The 24401-nt window shown below is 38.1% G+C and overlaps 1 protein-coding gene across 1 annotated transcript in view; it reads right to left on the reverse strand.

Moving 5' to 3' along the window:
* The window catches only part of LOC126236146 (Golgi pH regulator A), a 115796-nt gene that overhangs the window by 44283 nt on the left and 47112 nt on the right, over window positions 1-24401 (reverse strand). The window contains exon 5 of the mRNA XM_049945229.1: window positions 21850-22049. Coding sequence (XP_049801186.1) covers window positions 21850-22049 — 200 coding nt within the window. The remainder of the gene's footprint in view (window positions 1-21849; window positions 22050-24401) is intronic.

Raw genomic sequence — 24401 nt, forward strand, 5'->3', positions numbered from 1 at the left:
ACAGATCCTAAAAATCATCTTGCTGTGGCACCCTCTGAACATGGCCTACATATATGGAAGTATAAGGGAGTTACAAAGTGCTGACATGTTCCAGGACCTGACACTGGGCAATCTTCAGAAATGATTGATCTGCAGGATCAACAAATGGTAAATGCATCAGTATTTGCAAAGGTATGCATTGTTTAGGAAGTAGGACAATGTTGATTAGGAGTGAACTACAAAATGTAATTAGGATATTGCTTTTTCCCCAATTTACAATGTTTCTGTGAATAACAGGGACAGACAGTGTAATGGCATGCTGAAGTCAACAGTCATTGAAGATGGAATGGATAACATAGCGAAGAAGTAAAACTAACTGAAAACATTTTAATAAATTCTGAATTTTCTGGAGAGGAAAGTGCCACAGGAACAGGAAATTATGGTGTAATTAGCAAGCAGTTGACAATGCAAACCTCAATATCCATAATTTATCATGAACTGACAGTAGATAACAAAAGTAACAAACTTCTAATACAAAATTTCCAGTCTATTAAAGACAGTAACCACAATTTGACCCAGAAATTTGAAACCTGTCATCATGAATGGATCACAAATTAAAAGATTTAAGAGTGAAAATTAAAAGGAATGGAAGTTCTTAAGAATTTTAATACATAACTTCCAGAAGAATTTAGTGGAAAAAACAAATAATGTGAAGAAGCAAGGTGGGATATTTTTAATTCCCTCTTTTTTGCCATCTGCCTCTTTAAATTCGTCTTTTCACTTTTAACTAATTATCATTAGTATACATTTTCATAAAAGAGAAAGGTTGGCCCTCAGTTTTAAAGAATATAATACCAGATCTAATTTTGTGCTTAGTTTTATGTATGTAACTGATTTACTAATTTATTTCGACTATTCCTAGTTAACACTTTTGTTATAGAGTGAAATCAGAAATTGTTTCAAAACTTAAATTCTACTGTGTTTCTGTACTAATTATAAACATTTGGAGGAACAACTAATAGTATTATTAAAGGATCTATTTGGCTCTATTCAAAAACATGCTAGCAAAGCCAGCCCTTAATTAATTCCAAAGTAATTAACAGTTTTATCAAAAGTATTGTTTGCGTAATGACATCAGTTAATTTCCTCATTTAAACAAATAATTCGGCCTTACTCTTGTAGTAGAAGAAACTGTTAAAAAGATGCAATTTTTCCATGTATTCAGTTAATTTAATGAATTAAGTTTTAATTGTAATTTCTGTAAATTAAACAGTAGACAATGTGTAGCTTCACTGCCTATTATTGTGAGGATATATAAGGGCCTGATTTTTGGTCCTGAGACAGTCAGTCCACAGCCAAATTTCAGACGAGAGACCTGTAATGGTTAGATCAACAATGATGTATCAGCTTAACTGTGAAATAAGTGTAACACAATTAGGCCGTGTGTTAAAACAATCACAGTGTCTGTTCCATTCATACCTTTTTATTTCTTCAAGAACAGTGAAATGTGTGGTTAGGCTTTTACTGCCCGTAGATGTTCAACAGTAAACTATTGTAGCACTATGTGGATGTTTGCCTGCAAACGGTTAATGAGGCTTATCGAAAGTTAAACAATAGTGCACTGACCATAGAACTGTGTATTATTGGGGGGTTGTGAACAGTGAAAGGAAAGAACTGTGAAACGCAAATGTGCACCTGTCAGCTACATCATTTACAGTAGTCAATGTTTGACATCCACCCTCCATTTTTCAGCCAGTACAGCAATGCAGTACATCGACGCTGAGGACTATCAACGAGGAAATAAAGCAAGCAAATGTCACAGACTAAATGTGTGATCTGTAGAACACAAAGTCTGGTGTGAAGAGATAGCAAATTTGTCCATCCTGAACACGAAACTAGATAATGAAATTGCAAGAACAAAAGATGTCTGTCAGGTAAACAAAGAATCATTAATTAAAATAATTGGCATCATGCAGAGTTATTAACAATAGCTGAAGCTAAAAATTGGTCAAATCCGTACGTACGCAAAGAAATTGCAGTGATGTTTCAAGCCAAGCAGAAAGAAGTTATTGTTGCTATCACCAGCATCACAAATGATATTATCTAAGCGTATGTAAATACACATGCAATATACAAATGGTTGGCCTTGTAAAACAGTTTAAAGGTGCATTACCTGTAAATGGAATGAATGGAAGGAAATGAGTTTTTGTGTAGGCTTTATTCAAGGAGGAATGCATGCCTGGTGTACCAGAGTGAGCTATAAACAATCAGAAGACACTTTTCTGAGAAGTATTAGTTGTGAAACAAACAACAGTTGGTGAAACTGAAGACTCTCAACACCCACTGGTTGCTCATGCTGAGCTGGAACAATGAACGATTTAAAACACACACACACACACACACACACAATTGGGACAAGATTTCATAACAAAATAATCAAGTACATGAAGAAGAATCAATGGAAATTTTGATTCAAAGGTTACCATTATCCACGCATGGAAAAGTTTCACTGTTGCAACACTGCAATGTGGAGGAATTATATTTAATACTGGATCAGATAGAAGCAACGCCAAAGAGGAGAGACAGAGGAATGAAGGAAGCAGCAAACGGAATGAATAGCATGGCCTTGAACAGAAAAACAGCAGCTGTGGCAATTTCCATAACAATGGACACTCAGGAACAACAATTATCAGAGAGAGTATACAGGCATGCTTTTGACGACTGTTCAATGTACAGTTTTTACGATAATTACAGGAACAACGAAGGGGCAAGATAATCAGGTGATCAGTTCCAACAGAGAGGATACTGATGCGATGATTATTGCAAATTTATGAATAATCGAAGGAGGTCACCAGACCGATTGCTAGTTAGAAATAATAATGAGAAATGCATATCAACACATCAAGAAATGGAAAACTAAAAGAATTTCCTGACTCCTAACTGGACCTGGTTGGTTTTGAAGACCCGGGGGGTGAGGGGGGGGGGGGGGGGGACAAGGCAAGATCTATTACACGAAAACTATGTCATACATAGTGAAGTGTTAATGACAGTTTTAGAGAGTGAGACATATGGAGACTCTGGCAGCAAGTTCCATGCAGTCTCAGCCACACTACACTGACAGGAAAAATAAATAAATAAATAAAAACCAAGAAGGAGTTGTGCGCGATAATTAAAAGTTGGTAGGCAGGTGTCTTCATCTGAAAGAAGATGCCTGTCTAAATTCTGCACCAGCCACATAAGGATGACACAAGTAGCACCACTAGGAGGATGCAAATCATGCTTCCTTTAAATATGTACTGTATCAGTCATGAGAATTAGTTACATCTTACATTGGTTGTATTAAGTTGATGTGAGTAAAGAATGAATATTTCATCCATAAGGGATGACATTATGAAGGCTGTGACCGCTGATCGATACAAATAAAACAGTTTCTGCGACAGTCACTATGCATTTCAATGGTTCACACTATCATTGTAAGATGCAGAATTGTTTATTTACATGGTTGGTGTTGGTGAAGAGTACAGACGTCTTTTCACAGTCACAAACCAAGAGCAGTGTATGTTACTTTTTGTCTTTTTCTATGATCAAAATTGTTGATTTAGAAAAGGAACTTTAGAGGTTAAAAAACATGCATTTCTGACAGTGAATTGTACTTACAGGGAAGATAGAGTTGTAGTAGGTCTGCATACTGTTGCTTGATGTATGTCCTCTCCACTGCACATTATATATAACAATACCAGAGAAGGAAAGTTGCTACTCACCATCTAGCGGAGACGCTGAGTCACGATAGGCACAAAAAAAAATATTCACAGCAGTAGACACACACACACACACACACACACACACACACACACACACACACACGTCTGCAGTCTCAGAGAGCTGAAACCACACTGCGAGCAGCAGCACCAATGCATGATAGGAGTGGCGACTGGGTGGGGTTAAGGAGGAGGCTGGGGCGGGGAGGGGGAGGGATAGTATGGTGGGAGTGGCGGACAGTGAATTGTTGTAGTTCAGGCAGAGGGCAGGAGAGAAGGTGTGGAGGGGCAGGGGGTAAGTAGCAGAAGGAGAGAAATAAAAACAAATTAAAGACTGGGTGTGGCCGTGAAATGACAGCTGTGTAGTGCTGAAATGAGAACAGGGAGGGGGCTGGGTGGGTGAGAACAGTGACTAACGAATGTTGAGGCCAGGAGGGTTACGGGAACGTAGGATGTACTGCAGGGAAAGTTCCCAACTGCGCAATTCAGAAAAGCTGGTGTCGGTGGGAAGGATCCATATGGCACACGCTGTGAAGCAGTCACTGAGATGAGGGATATCACGTTTGGCAGTGTGTTCAGCAACAAGGTGGTCCACTTGTTTTTTGGCCACAGTTTGTTGGTGGCCATTCATGCAGACAGACAGCTTGTTGGTCGTCATGCCTACATAGAATACAGCACTGTGGTTGCAGCTTACCTTGTATATCACATGACTGGTTTCACAGGTAGCCCTGCCTTTGATGGGATAGGTGATGTTAGTGACCGGACTGGAGTAGGTGGTGGTAGGAGGATGTATGGGACAGGTCTTGCATCTAGGTCTACTACAGGGGCATGAGCCATGAGGTAAGGGATTGGGAGCAGGGGTTGTGTAAGGATGGACGAGTATATTGTGCAGGTTCGGTGGACGGCGGAATACCATGGTAGGAGGGGTGGGAAGGATAGTGGGCAGGACATTTCTCATTTCAGGGCACGACGAGAGGTAATAGAAAGCCTGGCGGAGAATGTTATTCAGTTGCTCCAGTCCCGGATAGTACTGAGTTACGAGGGGAATGTTTCTCTGTGGCTGGACTGTGGGACTTCGGGATGTGGTGGGAGACTGGAAAGATAAGGCACGGGACATTTGTTTTTGTACAAGGATGGGAGGATTATTACAGTCAGTGAAGGCTTCAGTGAGACCCTCAGTATATTTTAAGAGGGACTGCTCATCACTGCAGATGCGATGACCACGCGTGGCTAGGATGTATGGAATGGACTTCTTGGTATGGAATGGGTGGAAGCTGACGAAGTGGAGATATTGCTGGTGGTTAGTAGGTTTGATATGGACGGAGGTACTGATGTACCATCTCTGAGGTGAAGGTCAACATCCAGGAAGGTGACATTGAACTTAGATAAATCAGATTTTACGAAGAAACAAATCAAATTTTTAAGACACATAATCTCACCAAGAGGAACTGAAACACATCCATCAAAGTTGCCTGCTGCAAAAAAATTTCCGGCATGACAGTGCGAGAAGCTTTTCTTGGTCTGGGCGAGTTTTACAAGAAATTCTTGGAAGAGCAAAACGTTAATGAATTTATTGAAAAATGGTACCTACAGTTATGAAAAAAAGAACAGAAAGATGATTTTCTAAGAATCAGTTCTGGTACTGCAACATCAGGCTTTAAAGGAAGACAATGGTATGAGAAGTACAGATGAGGATACTAACGAAACTAGTGAGATGTAAACATATATGCAAAAGTGAATTATTTGAACGAATAAAGTATGCAATATGTGGGTGGCAAGGGACTGCCAGTATTTGCCTGCAGTGAGTTAAGTTGTAATAGACCTTGAGCTTCAGCTGGAGTGACAGTGCAAGTTCTTGTTTCGTATATTGTGCACTTCAAAGGGCAATTTCATTGTTGTTGTGGTCTTCAGTCCTGAGACTGGTTTGATGCAGCTCTCCATGCTACTCTATCCTGTGCCAGCTTCTTCATCTCCCAGTACCTACTGCAACCTACATCCTTCTGAATCTGCTTAGTGTATTCATCTCTTGGTCTCCCTCTACGATTTTTACCCTCCACACCGCCCTCCAATACTAAATTGGTGATCCCTTTATGCCTCCGAACATGTCCTACCAACCGATCCCTTCTTCTGCTCAAGTTGTGCCACAAACTTCTCTTCTCCCCAATCCTATTCAATACTTCCTCATTAGTTATGTGATCTACCCATCTAATCTTCAGCATTCTTCCGTAGCACCACATTTCGAAAGCTTCTATTCTCTTCTTGTCCAAACTATTTATCGTCCACATTTCACTTCCATACATGGCTACACTCCATACAAATACTTTCAGAAATGACTTCCTGACACTTAAATCTATACCCGATGTTAACAAATTTCTCTTCTTCAGAAACGCTTTCCTTGCCATTGCCAGTCTACATTTTATATCCTCTCTACTTCGACCATAATCAGTTATTTTGCTCCCCAAATAGCAAAACTCCTTTACTACTTTAAGCGTCTCATTTCCTAATCTAATTCCCTCAGCATCACTCGACTTAATTCGACTACATTCCATTATCCTCGTTTTGCTTTTGTTGATGTTCATCTTATATCCTCCTTTCAAGACGCTATCCATTCCATTCAACTGTTCTTCCAAGTCCTTCGCTGTCTCTGACAGAATTACAATGTCATCGGCGAACCTCAAAGTTTTTATTTCTTCTCCATGGATTTTAATTCATACTCCAAATTTTTCTTTTGTTTCCTTTACTGCTTGCTCAATACACAGATTGAATAACATCGGGGAGAGGCTACAACCCTGTCTTACTCCCTTCCCAACAACTGCTTCCCTTTCATGCCCCTCGACTCTTATAACTGCCATCTGGTTTCCGTACAAATTGTAAATAGCCTTTCGCTCCCTGTATTTTACCCCTGCCACCTTTAGAATTTGAAAGAGAGTATTCCAGTCAACATTGTCAAAAGCTTTCTCTAAGTCTACAAATGCTAGAAACGTAGGTTTGCCTTTCCTTAATCTTTCTTCTAAGGTAAGTCGTAAGGTCAGTATGCCTCATGTGTTCCAGTATTTATACGGAATCCAAACTGATCTTCCCCAAGGTCGGCTTCTACTAGTTTTTCCATTCGTCTGTAAAGAATTCGTGTTAGTATTTTGCAGCTGCGGCTTATTAAACTGATAGTTCGGTAATTTTCACATCTGTCAACACCTGCTTTCTTTGGGATTGGAATTATTATATTCTTCTTGAAGTCTGAGGGTATTTCGCCTGTTTCATACATCTTGCTCACCAGATGGTAGAGTTTTGTCATGACTGGCTCTCCCAAGGCCATCAGTAGTTCTAATGGAATGTTGTCTACTCCCGGGGCCTTGTTTTGACTCAGGTCCTTCAGTGCTCTGTCAAACTCTTCACGCAGTATCGTAACTCCCATTTCATCTTCATCTACATCCTCTCCCATTTCCATAATATTGTCCTCAAGTACATCGCCCTTGTATAAACCCTCTATATACTCCTTCCACCTTTCTGCTTTCCCTTCTTTGCTTAGAACTGGGTTGCCATCTGAGCTCTTGATGTTCATATAAGTGGTTCTCTTTTCTCCAAAGGTCTCTTTAATTTTCCTGTAGGCAGTATCTATCTTACCCCTAGTGAGATAAGCCTCTACATCCTTACATTTGTCCTCTAGCCATCCCTGCCTAGCCATTTTGCACTTCCTGTCAATCTCATTTTTGTGACGTTTGTATTCCTTTTTGCCTGCTTCATTTACTGCATTTTTATATTTTCTCCTTTCATCAATCAAATTCAATATTTCTTCTGTTACCCAAGGATTTCTACTAGCCCTCATCTTTTTACCTACTTGATCCTCTGCTGCCTTCACTACTTCATCCCTCAAAGCTACCCATTCTTCTTCTTCTGTATTTCTTTCCCACAATCCTGTCAATCGTTCCCTAATGCTCTCCCTGAAACACTCTACAACCTCTGGTTCTTTCAGTTTATCCAGGTCCCATTGTAACGACAACTGTACATATAATAATTTTTTTTCTTTATGAATTTAGATAAATCAATGTAAGCAATGTTTTGAACTTCTTTTTCGGTTCGTATCGTGATGTTAAAGAAACTGTGAGTAACTTTTGAAATGAATATTATTATTTATGTTGGATTTCAAATAATGTGGTAATCAAAGGGAAGTGTATTTAATGTTAAAAATATTGTAAGATGTGAAAATTGTAATTTATACACTTGGTCCATACGTAGGTAATGCATTAGGATATGTGTAGTAGAAAACCTGTGGTGAATACCCTACCTGTAGGGAAGCGGGAAAAGGTGGAGGCAGGCGAGGCAGGAAAACGCACACTGGCGCGGTTCGGCACAACGGGCTCAGTATTACAGTCGGAGGCGAACAACAGTCGGAGTTGTGAATCGGTCAGAGGAACACGTACCGTACCGAGGCGGTTACCCAGGAAAAGTGGATTCCATTGAGCCTCGGATGCACCGATTCCGACGACCACTTGGCATGGCTATATTCTGAGGCACAAAATTGGAAAGATTACGACGCTAAGAAGATGGAAAGTGCCGAGGTAGTGTGAGTGCTTGTATGTGTGCCGTGCTGCCCGCTATCTCGCTGCCCGCCAACCGACGCACCGACTTGCACAGGTCAAACATTTATTTCATCATTAGAAGTGTATCTGTGTGGGCCAGTGTCGAAAATGTTTCTAACTGTTCAATAATAACGTGACTTTTACCAGAATTGCTTTAGCCATGACTTATCCTGATCACTGACCTAGACAGGATCCTTACCTCGTATTGTGCAACCCGAGTATCCTGAACTGAAAGTTAAAAAATTAGTGTTAATAAGAATTATCAGTAGATCAATCTATGCTATAAAGAAGTTTAAAGTTCTATGTGTTATTGCAAAGATTGGTAAAGAACAAAAGTATGACTAAATTGGAAGAGAGTTTTTTGAATTGAGTTAGCGATGCTATTTAATTAATTTGAGACAAAACTAATGACAGTTAAATTATTCAGAAGTAAGACAAAAGAGTAGTTACCCATAGATTGATAATTTTCAGTGTTAATTTGCCTTTTAGTACTTAACAGTTTCAGTATAACGACCATAACAGTTTCAGGGCCCCTCCCCCTTCTCTTGTCCATTCTTTCAAACCTTGAAGTGTACTGATTAGATTATTCCAGTAAAGCTAAGTTCTATATTGAACCTAAGGGTATTAGTGTTGTTTTCCAATTTTAATAGTGACATTGTATGTGTGCTTTCAAAACTGCTCATTCTAGGACAATCTATGCCCAATTTCAGTCTGATCAATATACAAAATGAAGTTCGTAGTAATCATTGCTGTGTGGTGTTGTGTGAATTTATCTCGTCCAAATTAGTACAAAAAGAGAAAACTTTAGTTCGGTGGATTTTTCTGGTTCCAAACTTTGCCATATAACGCATCATTACTACGTGTTACTATGCTTGTACATGCACCCACTTGTACAAGGAAAAACTCACTCATTGCCTAAGTAGGCTGACGACCGAATTATTAATTATAGGTAGCATCTACTGTGTGTACTTCTTGTCCATGCGAAAGAGTAATTATACTTTACATTTGCTTGATGTATCACTGTGGTTATTGACTGAGTATAAGTTCGATCTTGCTTCTATTAGGTACACGCGGTCAACTTATGTACTAAAATCCTTGTTTGTAAGGTGAAGCCCGTGAACTTATTACAGTACAGGCTTTATACAGCTAACGTACGTCTGAGTAGGGCGGGAGCGTTACAAGTGGCTTCCCGGTGACAGGACATCCAGTTGTTGTCGATTACAAATTAACGTAAAGATCGAACAGTGGATGTTCAGTGGCACGAATAGCAATAAAAGACAGTAAAATAAACTGCAGTGGGAGTCAAGTATAATAGTGTGGTGTAATTGGCATTCAATATGGACAGGAACGTAGGCAGGGTAGATGCGCCAAGCGAAATGGAGAATGCGGCTGGCAGTAGCAGGAGTTTACGTGGCCAGATAACAGATGGCGTTAGCGGAAGACAATTGGCGTACATACAATACCACGAACACGTTAACGAACAGATTGAAATGTCGAGATCGTCTCGAACACAGCAAGGGACAAAACAGGAAGTAGAGGGTGACTTTGTAGATAATAGTGGGTACGTGAACGAATCCACTGACATATTTGATTCACCACAGATAAAGAAAGAACCGAAAGAAACTTCTGAAGTAGAACCGGAACACACGGATTCCGTAGAACAAAACAGTGTAAAAATTTTAAGCATGAACGACTTATTAGAACAATTAACCAAACAAATTGCAGGACAGAATGAGCAGCTTAAAACGCACGTTGATGAGCAGCTCAAAACGCAGGGCCATCAGCTCAAAACACAGAATGAACAGCTTAAAACACATGCTGACGAGCAACTCAAAACACAGGGACGTCAGCTCAAAACACAGAATGAGCAGCTCAAAACACAAAATGAGCAACTTCAAAAACAAGTCGGCAATCAGGTTAATCAACTTAAAACACACGTTGCAGAACAGCTCAAAACACAGAGTGATCAGATTAAAGCACAGGTCGAAGGACAGGGAATTAAAATTAGTAAACAAATAGAACAGGTAGAACAAAAAGTGGGTAATTTAAGTTCTGTGGGAAATACACTGAAACTTGAAATTGATACCATTAACAAAAATATGGATACTATGCAGGAGGAAATTGGAAACATAAATAGTAGATTCGATGTTGAAATTCTCAACATCCAAGAGAAAGTAGAACCTCTGGTTGAAACTAAGATAGACGAAAAAGTTTTCGGTCTTAAAACTGAGATCGTAAACGAATGTCAACACAGAATATCACAGTTGGAAAAGGTAGTTTTAGAAACTGAAAGGGACTTAGGTAAAAAAGTAACCGGATGTGTTCAAAACTGTGAACAAAATACTACGAAAATTCAAGACAGAATTTTCGATCTGGAGAGCAAAATTAAAGATAGGCCTGGTGTTGTCTGTAACGGCACACCAATTACGAAGCTGTTAGAAGGCGAGGAACGCGTCGATCCAGCCAAGAAACATAACGGGTGGCATCCGTTGGATTTCATTAAAAATTGCGAGAGAGTATTTCCTGAGCACTTGTCTGATCAGGAAAAGATAAATGTTGTAATTAGCGCCTTAGCAGGTGATGCTAAGCGCTGGGGAATAAATTTAAATACCGAACGAATGACGTTCGAAGAATTTAGGCAGAGATTTACGGAAGAATATTGGTCTGAACAAAAGCAGGACCATTTGTGGCGGGAGTTCATCATGGCCAAACAGCATGATAACAGGGGCAGGAATTCTTTGAAGGATTTCTGCGAGTATTGGTACCGCAAACTGACGCATTTAAGAGGCCGAAGATCAGATTCAGAAATTATCTGGGAGTTATATAAAAAGCTCCCAGAAGATTCAAAGAGGTATGTAGGAAGCAATCATCGCAGCTTCCAAGCATTTCTCGAAAGAGTCGAAGACGAAGATCATTGGCGCGAAAGTCGTGCCAATTATCAAAATTTTGGTAACCATAGTAACCGAAACAATGACGAACGGAATGACGGCGATGGATTTTGCGTCAATATAATACAGAGAGGAAGAGGCAGAGGAAGAGGTAGAGGAAATAATTCAGGTCGCGGTAGAGAGTATACCGCGCAAAATAATAACGACGCGGGAAACTAATTTCCGCGAACATTGCGGGCCAAACAGAAGCGGACAATACATACCGGCCCCGATTTAAGAAAAGATACCGGACTGACCGTAATGTAATGAGACAGGCTAGGGACAGACATGGAACGCCGCGACGTGTTGTGGCGAAATAAGCGTCAGGTGCGAGCCAGAATGAGTCATCCCTGCCGCACAGAGCGCTACATGTTAACAGGCGAGTGGAGCATCAGAGGGCAACGGCCCAGCCTAGCAGAACATCTGTTAGGAAAGAAGCCGCTAGAAATACGGCAGCAGTAGATACGAACATAGCCGTCAGAGCTAATGAAAATTTTACGAGTGATAATTCCGTGGCAAAGGAAACGATAAAGGAAACTGTGAATACACAGAGAGGTGCGGTTAGCAGTGTTTGCAATGAGATAAAAGGCGAGAATGAATTAGCAGAAGTAACTGATTGGCGTGTGCAGATCGACGATCTGTACAAGGGCCTAAAGCAATGTGAGTGGGAGGATTTTAAGAAGGAGTATGAGGCAAAGAAATTAGTTAGTGGAAAAGGAGATAGTAGGGACGTCGATAAGGTGACGTGGCCCGAATTGGAAGAGGAGAGAATAAATAGCGCCGCGCAAAGTACGCGTGCCGCCAATAGGACGCAGATTAAGGGTAGGAAGGATTTGGAGGATGAAATCCTCAGCATTGACGAAGAAATAACTTCTGCTAATAGTCCGCCAATAGTACAAGCTGCTACCGAGAGGCACCGTGGAGAAGGGGCAGATGATTACCTGAAAGTAATCAAAGTCCACGAGGATTACACCGAATATGAAGTCAAAGTGGATGTGAATAAAGCTGAGGATGAGGCCGTATTGCCAAAAGAGGAGATTGAGTTAAAATCCAAGCCTGACGACAATACAGAGGAGGAACTTAGTGCCTGTCTCAGAAAAGCTTTTATGTTAGAACCTGAAAGCGATTCGGAATGGTCGGATTCCGACGATAGTTCGGATAATGAAAGATATGCAAATACAGACGAAAATGAATGTACTAACTCTCCCTATTGTGCAAAAGTAGCGTACTTAAGTGAATCTGATGTTGAGGAAGAAAGTAGTGGTGATTCTAGTGAAGATGAATTTTTAGGTGTAGACGAAAGTGAATATACTTTTACTGAAAGAGGGTATGAGAAAATTAGTGACATTTTTCCAAAGAAAGATACAGAAAGTAGAACTGGGCAAAAACCGAATGAATTATTTAGTAATGTAATACAGGGGCATAATTTGCAGGAACCTCCAGATGATACTATACTGGGGCACGCCTTAATAAATGTTTTGAAGGAGTGTGAATTACAGGAACAAAAAGAACCACCTGATAAAATGATAGCAGAACAGGGAATGTTGTACCTTGCTAAAGACTTTGAAATTTCAAAACCTAAAAAGCCACCTGATGAAACGAAACGTTGGCAAGATCTGAATGGTTTAGTGAAAGATGTAGAAAATAGGAGGCCTAAAAAGCCACCAGACTTAAGTGATTGTTTTATGAACCCTAAAAGACTGCCTTGTTAATAAAGAGACTGGGGGCAGGATACTGTATTTGTATATATTATTAGTATTATGCATGACTTTATTATTACTGTATCTCAGTGTTACCTGAAAGTGAATTATTGTTTTCTTGATTTAGAGTCTGGGGCAGATTTATATCGGATTTTGAGAATGTCATGAACACATTACATCATGAAACTACAGGATTTCCACCGGAAGAAATTTTGTTAGGCAGAAATTGTAAAAGTTTAATTGAAGAAAAACTAGAGTTTCCACCTTGTACAAGTTTGGGATTGGGTCAAAAGAAAGAATTGGTGATAAAAAAGGGCAAAGCAAAAAGCTGAATCTAGATCTAAAAGATACAATAAAAATTTAAAAGTTTCAAAATTTAAAATTGGAGATTATGTTCTTTTAAAAACCCACGAAAAGTCTAGTGAACTAAACCATGAAATTTCAAAATATAAATATATTTATAATGGACCATATATAATACAGAATATTCCACACGACAATGCTTACTACCTGATCTATCCAAAATCCAAAAGACCTTTAGGTGTAAGAAATATTGTGGACCTGAAACTGTATGTTCCTAGGAACGAGTAATTGTACTGTATCTTATGCTGAACCCAAGTTATTCTAAATGTAACTAATCTTTGTAAATGTCTGTATACCCTTGAAAGTGTGCTAATGTAGTTATGTGAGTTTCAGATTACCAATTGTACTGTAACTGTAAAAATGTATGGAGAAAGGGACTGAAATGAAAGGATAAATGCTATCAGCCAGATAAAAGATGGGAATGTCAAAAATGAAAATGGGCAGTGTATGAACCATAATATGAAGGACTGGCAAATACCAATGAGGGCAGATAAATAGTCGATGGAAAATTGTAAATGTGATCCAGGAGATGTGACAATATGAAGTGAAAAGGTCTGCCCAAATCAGCATAATAGGCAGCAAATATGTGTAGTTAATTTTCTGAAAATGTGTGTGTGTGTTTTGTTTAGTAAGTAAGGAAATGGACTGCTATTCAAAGCAAGCAGCGACAAATTATCTTATAGTGTGTACAAAATATGCAATTGTTTTTGTAGTTAAATGTTTGTATTCCAGAATTTTAAATTATTTCTTTGAAAAATTTATAAAAAATGATTAAATTGCTATTTTAGTAATGTTATGACGGGAAGTTGGACTGTGCAAAAGGCACTTGAGTAAATGACAAATAATTATTCTTGATGTGTTAAAAGAGTGTAAACTTATATACAGTAAGTAAAAGAAAATATGTAGTGTAAATCTTTTTGGACGTTTAAGTACAGATTCAGAACCACTGTATAATTGTAAGATTTAGTGTTCCCATAAAATTTGGACTTAAGAAAATTTTCTGGAAACAGGGGCATGTGTAACGACAACTGTACATATAATAATTTTTTTTCTTTATGAATTTAGATAAATCAATGTAAGCAATGTTTTGAACTTCTTTTTCGGTTCGTATCGTGATGTTAAAGAAACTGTGAGTAACTTTTGAAATGAATATTATTATTTATGTTGGATTTCAAATAATGTGGTAATCAAAGGGAAGTGTATTTAATGTTAAAAATATTGTAAGATGTGAAAATTGTAATTTATACACTTGGTCCATACGTAGGTAATGCATTAGGATATGTGTAGTAGAAAACCTGTGGTGAATACCCTACCTGTAGGGAAGCGGGAAAAGGTGGAGGCAGGCGAGGCGGGAAAACGCACACTGGCGCGGTTCGGCACAACGGGCTCAGTATTACAGTCGGAGGCGAACAACAGTCGGAGTTGTGAATCGGTCAGAGGAACACGTACCGTACCGAGGCGGTTACCCAGGAAAAGTGGATTCCATTGAGCCTCGGATGCACCGATTCCGACGACCACTTGGCATGGCTATATTCTGAGGCACAAAATTGGAAAGATTACGACGCTAAGAAGATGGAAAGTGCCGAGGTAGTGTGAGCCTTAGCCGTGCTTGTATGTGTGCCGTGCTGCCCGCTATCTCGCTGCCCGCCAACCGACGCACCGACTTGCACAGGTCAAACATTTATTTCATCATTAGAAGTGTATCTGTGTGGACCAGTGTCGAAAATGTTTCTAACTGTTCAATAATAACGTGACTTTTACCAGAATTGCTTTAGCCATGACTTATCCTGATCACTGACATAGACAGGATCCTTATCTCGTATTGTGCAACCCGAGTATCCTGAACTGAAAGTTAAAAAATTAGTGTTAATAAGAATTATCAGTAGATCAATCTATGCTATAAAGAAGTTTAAAGTTCTATGTGTTATTGCAAAGATTGGTAAAGAACAAAAGTATGACTAAATTGGAAGAGAGTTTTTTGAATTGAGTTAGCGATGCTATTTAATTAATTTGAGACAAAACTAATGACAGTTAAATTATTCAGAAGTAAGACAAAAGAGTAGTTATCCATAGATTGATAATTTTCAGTGTTAATTTGCCTTTTAGTACTTAACAGTTTCAGTATAACGACCATAACAGTTTCAGGGCCCCTCCCCCTTCTCTTGTCCATTCTTTCAAACCTTGAAGTGTACTGATTAGATTATTCCAGTAAAGCTAAGTTCTATATTGAACCTAAGGGTATTAGTGTTGTTTTCCAATTTTAATAGTGACATTGTATGTGTGCTTTCAAAACTGCTCATTCTAGGACAATCTATGCCCAATTTCAGTCTGATCAATATACAAAATGAAGTTCGTAGTAATCATTGCTGTGTGGTGTTGTGTGAATTTATCTCGTCCAAATTAGTACAAAAAGAGAAAACTTTAGTTCGGTGGATTTTTCTGGTTCCAAACTTTGCCATATAACGCATCATTACTACGTGTTACTATGCTTGTACATGCACCCACTTGTACAAGGAAAAACTCACTCATTGCCTAAGTAGGCTGACGACCGAATTATTAATTATAGGTAGCATCTACTGTGTGTACTTCTTGTCCATGCGAAAGAGTAATTATACTTTACATTTGCTTGATGTATCACTGTGGTTATTGAGTGAGTATAAGTCCGATCTTGCTTCTATTAGGTACACGCGGTCAACTTATGTACTAAAATCCTTGTTTGTAAGGTGAAGCCCGTGAACTTATTACAGTACAGGCTTTATACAGCTAACGTACGTCCGTTGCGGGCGGTAGCGTTACACCATCTCCTTAAGTTCCCACCTTTTTGCAGTTTCTTCAGTTTTAATCTACAGGTCATAACCAATAGATTGTGGTCAGTGTCCACATCTGCCCCTGGAAATGTCTTACAATTTAAAACCTGGTTCCTAAATCTCTGGCTTACCATTATATAATCTATCTGATACCTTTTAGTATCTCCAGGGTTCTTCCATGAATACAACCTTCTTTCATGATTCTTAAACCAAGTGTTAGCTATGATTAAGTTGTGCTCTGAGCAGAATTCTACCAGGCGGCTTCCTCTTTCATTTCTTAGCCCCAATCCATATTCACCTACTAAGTTTCCTTCTCTCCCTTTTCCTACTACCGAATTCCAGTCACCCATGACTATTAAATTTTCATCACCCTTCACTATCTGAATAATTTCTTTTATTTCATCATACATTTCTTCAATTTCTTCATCATCTGCAGAGCTAGTTGGCATATAAACTTGTACTACTGTAGTAGGTGTGGGCTTCGTGTCTATCTTGGCCACAATAATGCGTTCACTATGCTGTTTGTAATAGCTTACCCGCATTCCTATTTTCCTATTCATTATTAAACCTACTCCTGCATTACCCCTATTTGATTTTGTGTTTATAACCCTGTAGTCACCTGACCAGAAGTCTTGTTCCTCCTGCCACCGAACTTCACTAATTCCCACTATATCTAACTTTAACCTATCCATTTCCCTTTTTAAATTTTCTAACCTACCTGCCCGATTAAGTGATCTGACATTCCACGCTCCGATCCGTAGAATGCCAGTTTTCTTTCTCCTGATAATGACATCCTCTTGAGTAGTCCCCGTCCGGAGATCCGAATGGGGGACTATTTTACCTCCGGGTTACTTTACCCAAGAGGTGCCATCATCATTTAATCATACAGTAAAGCTGCATGCCCTCATATCATATTGAATAATAAAACATGAATGACTGTGACAAGAGATACTATGCTTGCATGATGTATATTTATGATTATTTCACCGAGCAGGTAAGGAGCAGAGCGGTTTCATTGCATGATTGTGAGCATGGCAGCTATGATAAATGTTGTAACATGTGCATGGTGTTTTTTTCATGCAACATCAGTGTGTGGGTCTGAACTCTAGCTGAGCATCTGCCACATTCCTTATACCAGACATCACAGCAGTACGGGGAGAGGACCAATGAGTGGGCAATGCTACTCGAATTAGCTGATGTTCAAGAATACATGTGAGCAAGGCTGGCAGTCTACATACAAGATCAGTTGAACCACAATGCCCTTCAATTATAAGGCCCAATAGCCCTCCTCAGCATTCCTACCACTGAAAAATTTACATGTGACAGATAGCACCATTACTAGAAATAACAAAAATTAGTGAAGATTTTTTGTTTTGTTTATTTCTTTCAAGTGAATTGTACAAGTGCTAAGGATATTGGAATGTCAAAAAAATAAATAAATAAATAAAAAGCAAACTATATGGGTATAATGCTGTGCAATGTGTGTAATATATATGTTCCCCTTTCAATATATTTATGTTTGCTTGTCAGTAGTTTGTTAGCATCTTTTTTGTAGCATATGCATATTCAAGGGTCATGTTGTTGACATAAGGTACAAGTGTAGAAAGCACGAGAGTTTCTTGCCTATTGACAATAGACTTGAGGTTAAGAGAATCAATTTCCTTATTTGATAAGTTTGAATGATAGCTTAAAATTGTTGATAATGTTTGAAGGATATGAGGCATACACTTGCACACTTAAAGAATATGCTATTTGTAAGGAGAGAAGAAATGTTGTCTTAATTTGCTTGCTGTAGTGAGTATAATGAATAGACTTAAGATACTGTATGCCATCTGAAGATAATATAATAATAATTATTGCATTTTATATATGATATTTGCATAAATAACAATTTACACATGAAGCTATACTGGATGCATATAACAAGGGATACAAATATTCGAATATGTGAATGCATTTGTGTTTATAAAATAAATGAAGGTAGCTTGGGCACATGAAGATTTAGCTAATGTACTGCACATACTTTTGACTCTTTCAGAAACTTTACCTACATCAAATGAAATGCATACAGAGAAAGTTATTCTTAATATACTCGTTTATTTACAGTATGTTTTTACAGAATACACATTTTTTATTATATACAGGTTGTCCCAGGAGGAATGACCAACATTCAGGAATAAGACAGGAATGATCATTTGAAACAAAACAAGTCTAGTTAGTAAACATGGGCTCTAAAATGCATTCCTTAAGAGCTACGAAGACTTCTTCACCTTTAATATTGTGAAACACATCTCTTCTACTGCAAGCTCTTTGCTGTCCATATTTTGAGATGTGGTATTATGTACCAAAGCAAGAAATTTTTTTTTAGAAATATCTACAGTGCATACCTTAAGAGCTTTGAGTACCTGTTCATCTTTGCTACTGTGAAACACATTTCTTTCACTGCGAAAATGCTCATAACTCTTAAGTTATACATTTTGCAGCCCACTTTACAACATGATTTTTTTTCCTTTTCATTTTTTGGTCCATACTACTTCCTCCCCAAAATGTGGAAAGCAAAGAGCTTGCAGTAGAAGAGACTTTTTTGACAGTATCGAAGATAAGGAAGTACTCATAGCTCTTCGGGTACACATTCTTGAGCCCATGTTTACTAGAATTTTTTGCTTCAAATGCTTGTTCCTGTCATATCCCTGAATACTGACCATCGTTCCTCAGATAACTCGTATTTTATATATGTTGCTTTCTCTCTTTCTCACTCTCTTCTTTTATTTTATTTTGAATAGTGATACTATGAGAAAAAGTTAACAATATTCATGAATATTTACAATTAATTTAATCAACTATTTAGCTATTTTAATAGCATTTTATCACTTTCTGTTTCTTAATATATTTTTATAGCAAAAAAAAATTACTTCAAAGAAATTAATTTATTCACTGTATGGAGATGTAAAATATGCAGTTTAATCTTTATAAATGTAATATAGCACAGGAGGGCATAGTTCTTTGTTTTAACAATGTAGGAAATAGCTTGCCATGTCAACAACGCAGGTGTATATGGGTGGCAACTAGCACTGTGAGCCGCCATCATCCAATTCAAGTTCTCTTGCGTGAACTTTTGCCAACTATTACCTGGGCATGGAGTGCTTTTGGTTTAGTGTTAGAATCACTCTCTCACGTATGCTGCTTGTAAATATTTGTAAAAAAGTTGCTTTCTTCTCAAGCAGTTGCTTAGTGGCGTATGCTATGGAATTGTGTGGAACTGTGTACATAATAATATTTTATTTGTTTGCAGATATATCTGAAGTTCTGTTGCATATTGAAATCCCTGTGCCACCGTACCTAGGCCACCACCAGGAGAGTCACAAAAAAATGGCATGGTCCACTGATAAAGTGGAATATTGTATGGTCATTTATTCCTGCATTTGAAGGGAAACAATGCTGCAGCATTCAACTCCAAGTTGTTGGATGTTTACAGCAACAATGCACTGTCACATAACAATGATGCAATGCTTCCAGTGTGGTCACATCAATCTGAATGACAAAGAATGAAGTACAGATCATCTCTTAGTGATGATCCACGAATAAAAAGAGAAACAGAGGCCTTGGTGCCTGGAAGCCAACTCAAATATGTTTTAAGTAACAAAACCGAGACTGTCATCCTGGATTATGAGTGGTTGTCACAGACAGAGGTACCTTTGTGAGTGCCCCAGGGAAATGTGATAGGATCACTGTTGCTCTCTATACACAGAAATGATTTAACAGACAGGGTGGGCAGCAATCTGCGACCATTTGCTAACGGTGCTATAATGTACAAAAGAGTGTTATCTTTGAGTAACTATAGGAGAATACAAGATAACTTGGACATAATTTCTAGTTGATGTCACGAATGGAACAATGTGGAACAATGTGGAACAATGTATATTAATGCAGGTGAATGTGAAAAATAGTCAAATAATGTTTTGATTAAAAATCTAGGCTTAACATTGCAAAGTGGCATGAAATGGGAAGAGTATGTAAGATCAGTTGTAGGAAAGGCAAATGGCCGACTTTGGTTTACTGAGAGAATTCTAGAAAAGTGTAACTCACCTACACTGGAGACCATGTACAGAACATTTGTGCGACCCATTCTTGAGTACTGCTCGAGTGTTTAGGATCCCCACTAGGTTGGATTAAAGAAAAACCTCAAACCAATTAAGAGGCGTGCTGCTACTTCTGTCATCTTTATTTTCAGTCACCTTGTGAGTGCTACAGAAATGCTGCATGAACTCAAATGTGAATCCCTGTTGTATCAGAGGCTTGCTTTTTATTAAACACTATTGACAAAGTTTAGAGAATAGGTTTCAAGACAGGCTGCAGAATTATCCTACTGTCATATATATATATATTTGCTTCAATCAACTGTCAGTAACCGGATGATAAACAAAAGCAAATGTTAGACAATTTCATTGTCTCTTGCCTGGAATCTCATTTTGATACAGGCATATCTTATGTATGTGTTCTGAAATATTATACGGTGCCGGGTTTACAAATATTATTAACAGATTTTACATAAAATGAAGTGGCATTTACCACCATTATTTCTCACAGACCGAAAACTATACTGTTTCTGTTCATAGGATTATAAGTCAAAAGTCATACCTTCATTTAATTCACATTCAGTTTCAATATATTCATTCCTTCAGTTCATTCCCTCCCCTCCTCTCCAAGACACCGTTCTCTGCACAACTTAAGCATTTTAAACATTTCACTTGTGATCTGGCTAGCAATTAACACATTAAATAGAGTCCAAAATAAATTATGAAAACAGTGCTACCACCAAGAGTTTAATTGTTTTGTGTTTTTCATTATACAGGAGAATTTTTTCAAGCTTCAGATTTAGTGTGATGATTGGGGGACTATCTAATGAGGTTGTGCTCATGTGGATGACTACATTTTTGTAGGAAACTAAAATATGAAAATTCACTTGTTGAAGTCATTAACACATATGACATTGCCAATAATGATTCTGCTTTTGTTTGTATATGTGTACATCTGTCACATAAAACAGTACAAAAGACATCCTATGAAACCTGTGTTGAATTTCTAAAGCCAAGTAGACATTTTAATCTGTAATTCTGAAGTCAATTTCACGTATTAATCTTTAATTTGACAGTTTGAATAACGGTGAAATAACTTTGCTATCCTCCATTTTCATCAAATTATGTTGCCTAACTTGGAGTGTTCTATGTTAGCTGTTGTTGCAGGGCTCAGTATGAAGACAGCTTGACATGCAGCTCTCCATGCCAATCCATCCTGCACAAGTCTTTTCATGTATCTGTACAACCATGCAATCCCACGTCCACTTGAATCTGCCCACTGCACTCAAGCCCCGTCTCCCAATTTTACACCCTACTTCCCCCCCCTCCCCCCCCCTGTCCTCCTCACACACACACACACACACACACACACACACACACAACAACAACAACAAAAACAACAACAACCATTAATAAATCAACCATTCCCCAATTTAACTCCATGTGGTGCTCAGAAAAAATTGTAAAATTGAGATAAAAATAACTGCAAAAAACATTGAAACATACCACTAAAATTATTATGCACAGTGCTCTTTACAACTGAAATAAGTAATATATTCAATAATTTTAGGTACTAAATACATCAGATTGCACGTAAAGCACAACCTGCCCAAATAGATGCAAGTGCAAACAGCAGGGAAAAGTACTGTTTCAAAAGGATACTTTCTGTACTATTACTGCTGATGGTCTTAGTTACAGTCCTAAACATACTCCAGATGCTGGTGTTTCCTGATCCCATTCTTGCACTACTTGCTAGTGTACCCCTCTTAACAAGAGCTATTCTCTTCTTCTTGACTAGTATCATATCCATTGTTTGCATCAGTCGTTTCTCCACAGCCTGGACATTCTTTGGATCAACCGGCCTTCATATAAGTAAAAGATAATTTCAAGTTTAACAAGTAATTCATAGCAAGTCTGATATTATTACCAAATGTTGAAACTTTTATTGTTTTGACAAGAAATTAGTATAAATGGTATTAATAACAGGTACTCAATTAAAACTAAAAAAGCCTTTACTTCTGCATGCCACACCAAAGTGGGGCACTACAATGATTGGCCACAAAGTAAACACCATATGAGCTTGAAAGAAAATTTAAGTTGGAGCAATGTGAGTCAACTGGGAGAAGAACTTGGAAGTAAATCAATTTCTCATTCACCTTTAAACTGTGTAACAAAATCACACAGGAAAAATAGAAGGTTATGGAAGATGGATAAAGAACAAAGTATCTGTGACACAATGGTGCATCATTTATAACAAAGTCAAATCTGCAAGTTGCTAATACTTACCCTCTCTTGTCAAAGGCTCAAAGATTTACCACAAAGTTCTAGATGTTTTACCTTTAACCATTTGTATACAATATTACACAATTTTCATTAAATCTCTTCTACATGAAATTGTTCCATTTGTAACTATTTCAAAACAGTTGTGTGAAAGATACGCGTTTCAAATGTACACAAATAATGTACAAAAACAAAAAGTGAAGCAGCCTTCACAGTGCTTGACTACTATATGAAAAATAGTGATGAATTATTTTAACATGCTGCGATGGTTCTCTAAATAAAATCACAATAGCATATAGTAATCAACAGTTATTAAAATGGTGTTCAACAAAATGAAACATAAAACACTCAGCATAAATGAAGTGATAGAACCCAAAATAAGCAAATTTAATCAATTTCACTAAAACACCATCCAAGAGTTTCTTTGAAGAAACAAGTCGTGTAATAGCCTTCAAAGTAAACAGGTCTAAGAGCTATTGTACCACCTACAATAAATATGACATATCTTGCAAGTATGGCAAGTTACAGTAGATCTTCAACATCTGTAGACTTATTCAAAGCCTGGCTCACTGCTGAACACTCACTAATATTTTTTGGAAATTGCATACAATATTACAAATGATAACAGAAACTCACATCTCTACTGTATGTTTAGCAGTGGGCATTTGATTAACCATTTAGTTTTTACAAAATTAATCTTATTTTTGGGATCTAAATAGAAACAACTTGTGCCATTTTCTTCTTTATAAACTCCCCCATTGTGTGATATTTCTCTGCTTTTGCCATACTAAAAGCCAAGGCAATGCCAGCATCACATTACATCTGCTTCTTTTGCAAACACGGACATAACTTTAATGTGACCTTGAAGTTTTCCTTCAATGATGCAGACTCAGAGTGTCTTAACTGAGAACCAACAGGAAAGCCTACAAACTTCCTGGCAGATTAAAACTGTGTACTGGACCAAGTCTCAAACTCAGAAACTTTGCTTTTCACAGACAAGTGCCCTACCGACTGAGCTGCCCAAGCACAGCTCACAACCCATCCTCACAGCTTTAGTTCTGCCAGTACCTTGTCTTATTTTGAGCGATTTTAATTGTTTTTCTATCCCTCTGTCATCTATTTCAATATCTACCATTTTGTCATCTGTGCGACAATCTAGAGAAGGAACTACAGTGTAGTCTTCCTCTGTGAAACAGCTTTGGAAAAAAGACATTTAGTATTTCGGCCTTTAGTCTGTCATCCTCTGTTTCAGTACCATTTTGGTCACAGAGTGCTGGACATTTTGTTTTGATCCACCTACTGCTTTGACATAAGACCAAAATTTCTTAGGATTTTCTGCCAAGTCAGTACACAGAACTTTACTTTCAAATTCATTGAACGCCTCTCACATAGCCCTCCTCACACTACATTTCTCTTCATGTAATTTTTGTTTTTCTGCAAGGCTTTGGCTATGTTTATGTTTGCTGTAAAGTTCCCTTTGCTTCCGTATCAGTTTTCTAACTCAGTTGTTGTACCACAGTGGCTCTTTTCCATCTCTTATGATCTTGCTTGGCACATACTCATCTAATGCATATTGTACGATGGTTTTGAACTTTGTCCACTGATCCTCAACACTATCTGTACTTGAGATAAAACTTTTGTGTTGAGCCGTCAAGTACTCAGAAATCTGATTTTTGTCACTTTTGCTAAACAGAAAAATCTTCCTACCTTTTTTAATATTTCTATTTATGGCTGAAATCACCGATGCTGTAACCGCTTTATGATTGCTGATTCCCATTCTGCGTTAACTGTTTCAAATAGTTCGGGTCTGCTTGTCACCAGAAGGTCTAATATGTTATCGCCATGAGTCAGTTCTCTGTATAACTGCTCAAGGTAGTTTTCAGATAATGCACTTAAAAATATTTCATTGATTCTTTGTCCCTACCACCTGTTAT

Source organism: Schistocerca nitens, chromosome 2 (assembly GCF_023898315.1).
Source record: "Schistocerca nitens isolate TAMUIC-IGC-003100 chromosome 2, iqSchNite1.1, whole genome shotgun sequence".
Taxonomy (NCBI): Eukaryota; Metazoa; Arthropoda; class Insecta; order Orthoptera; family Acrididae; genus Schistocerca; species Schistocerca nitens.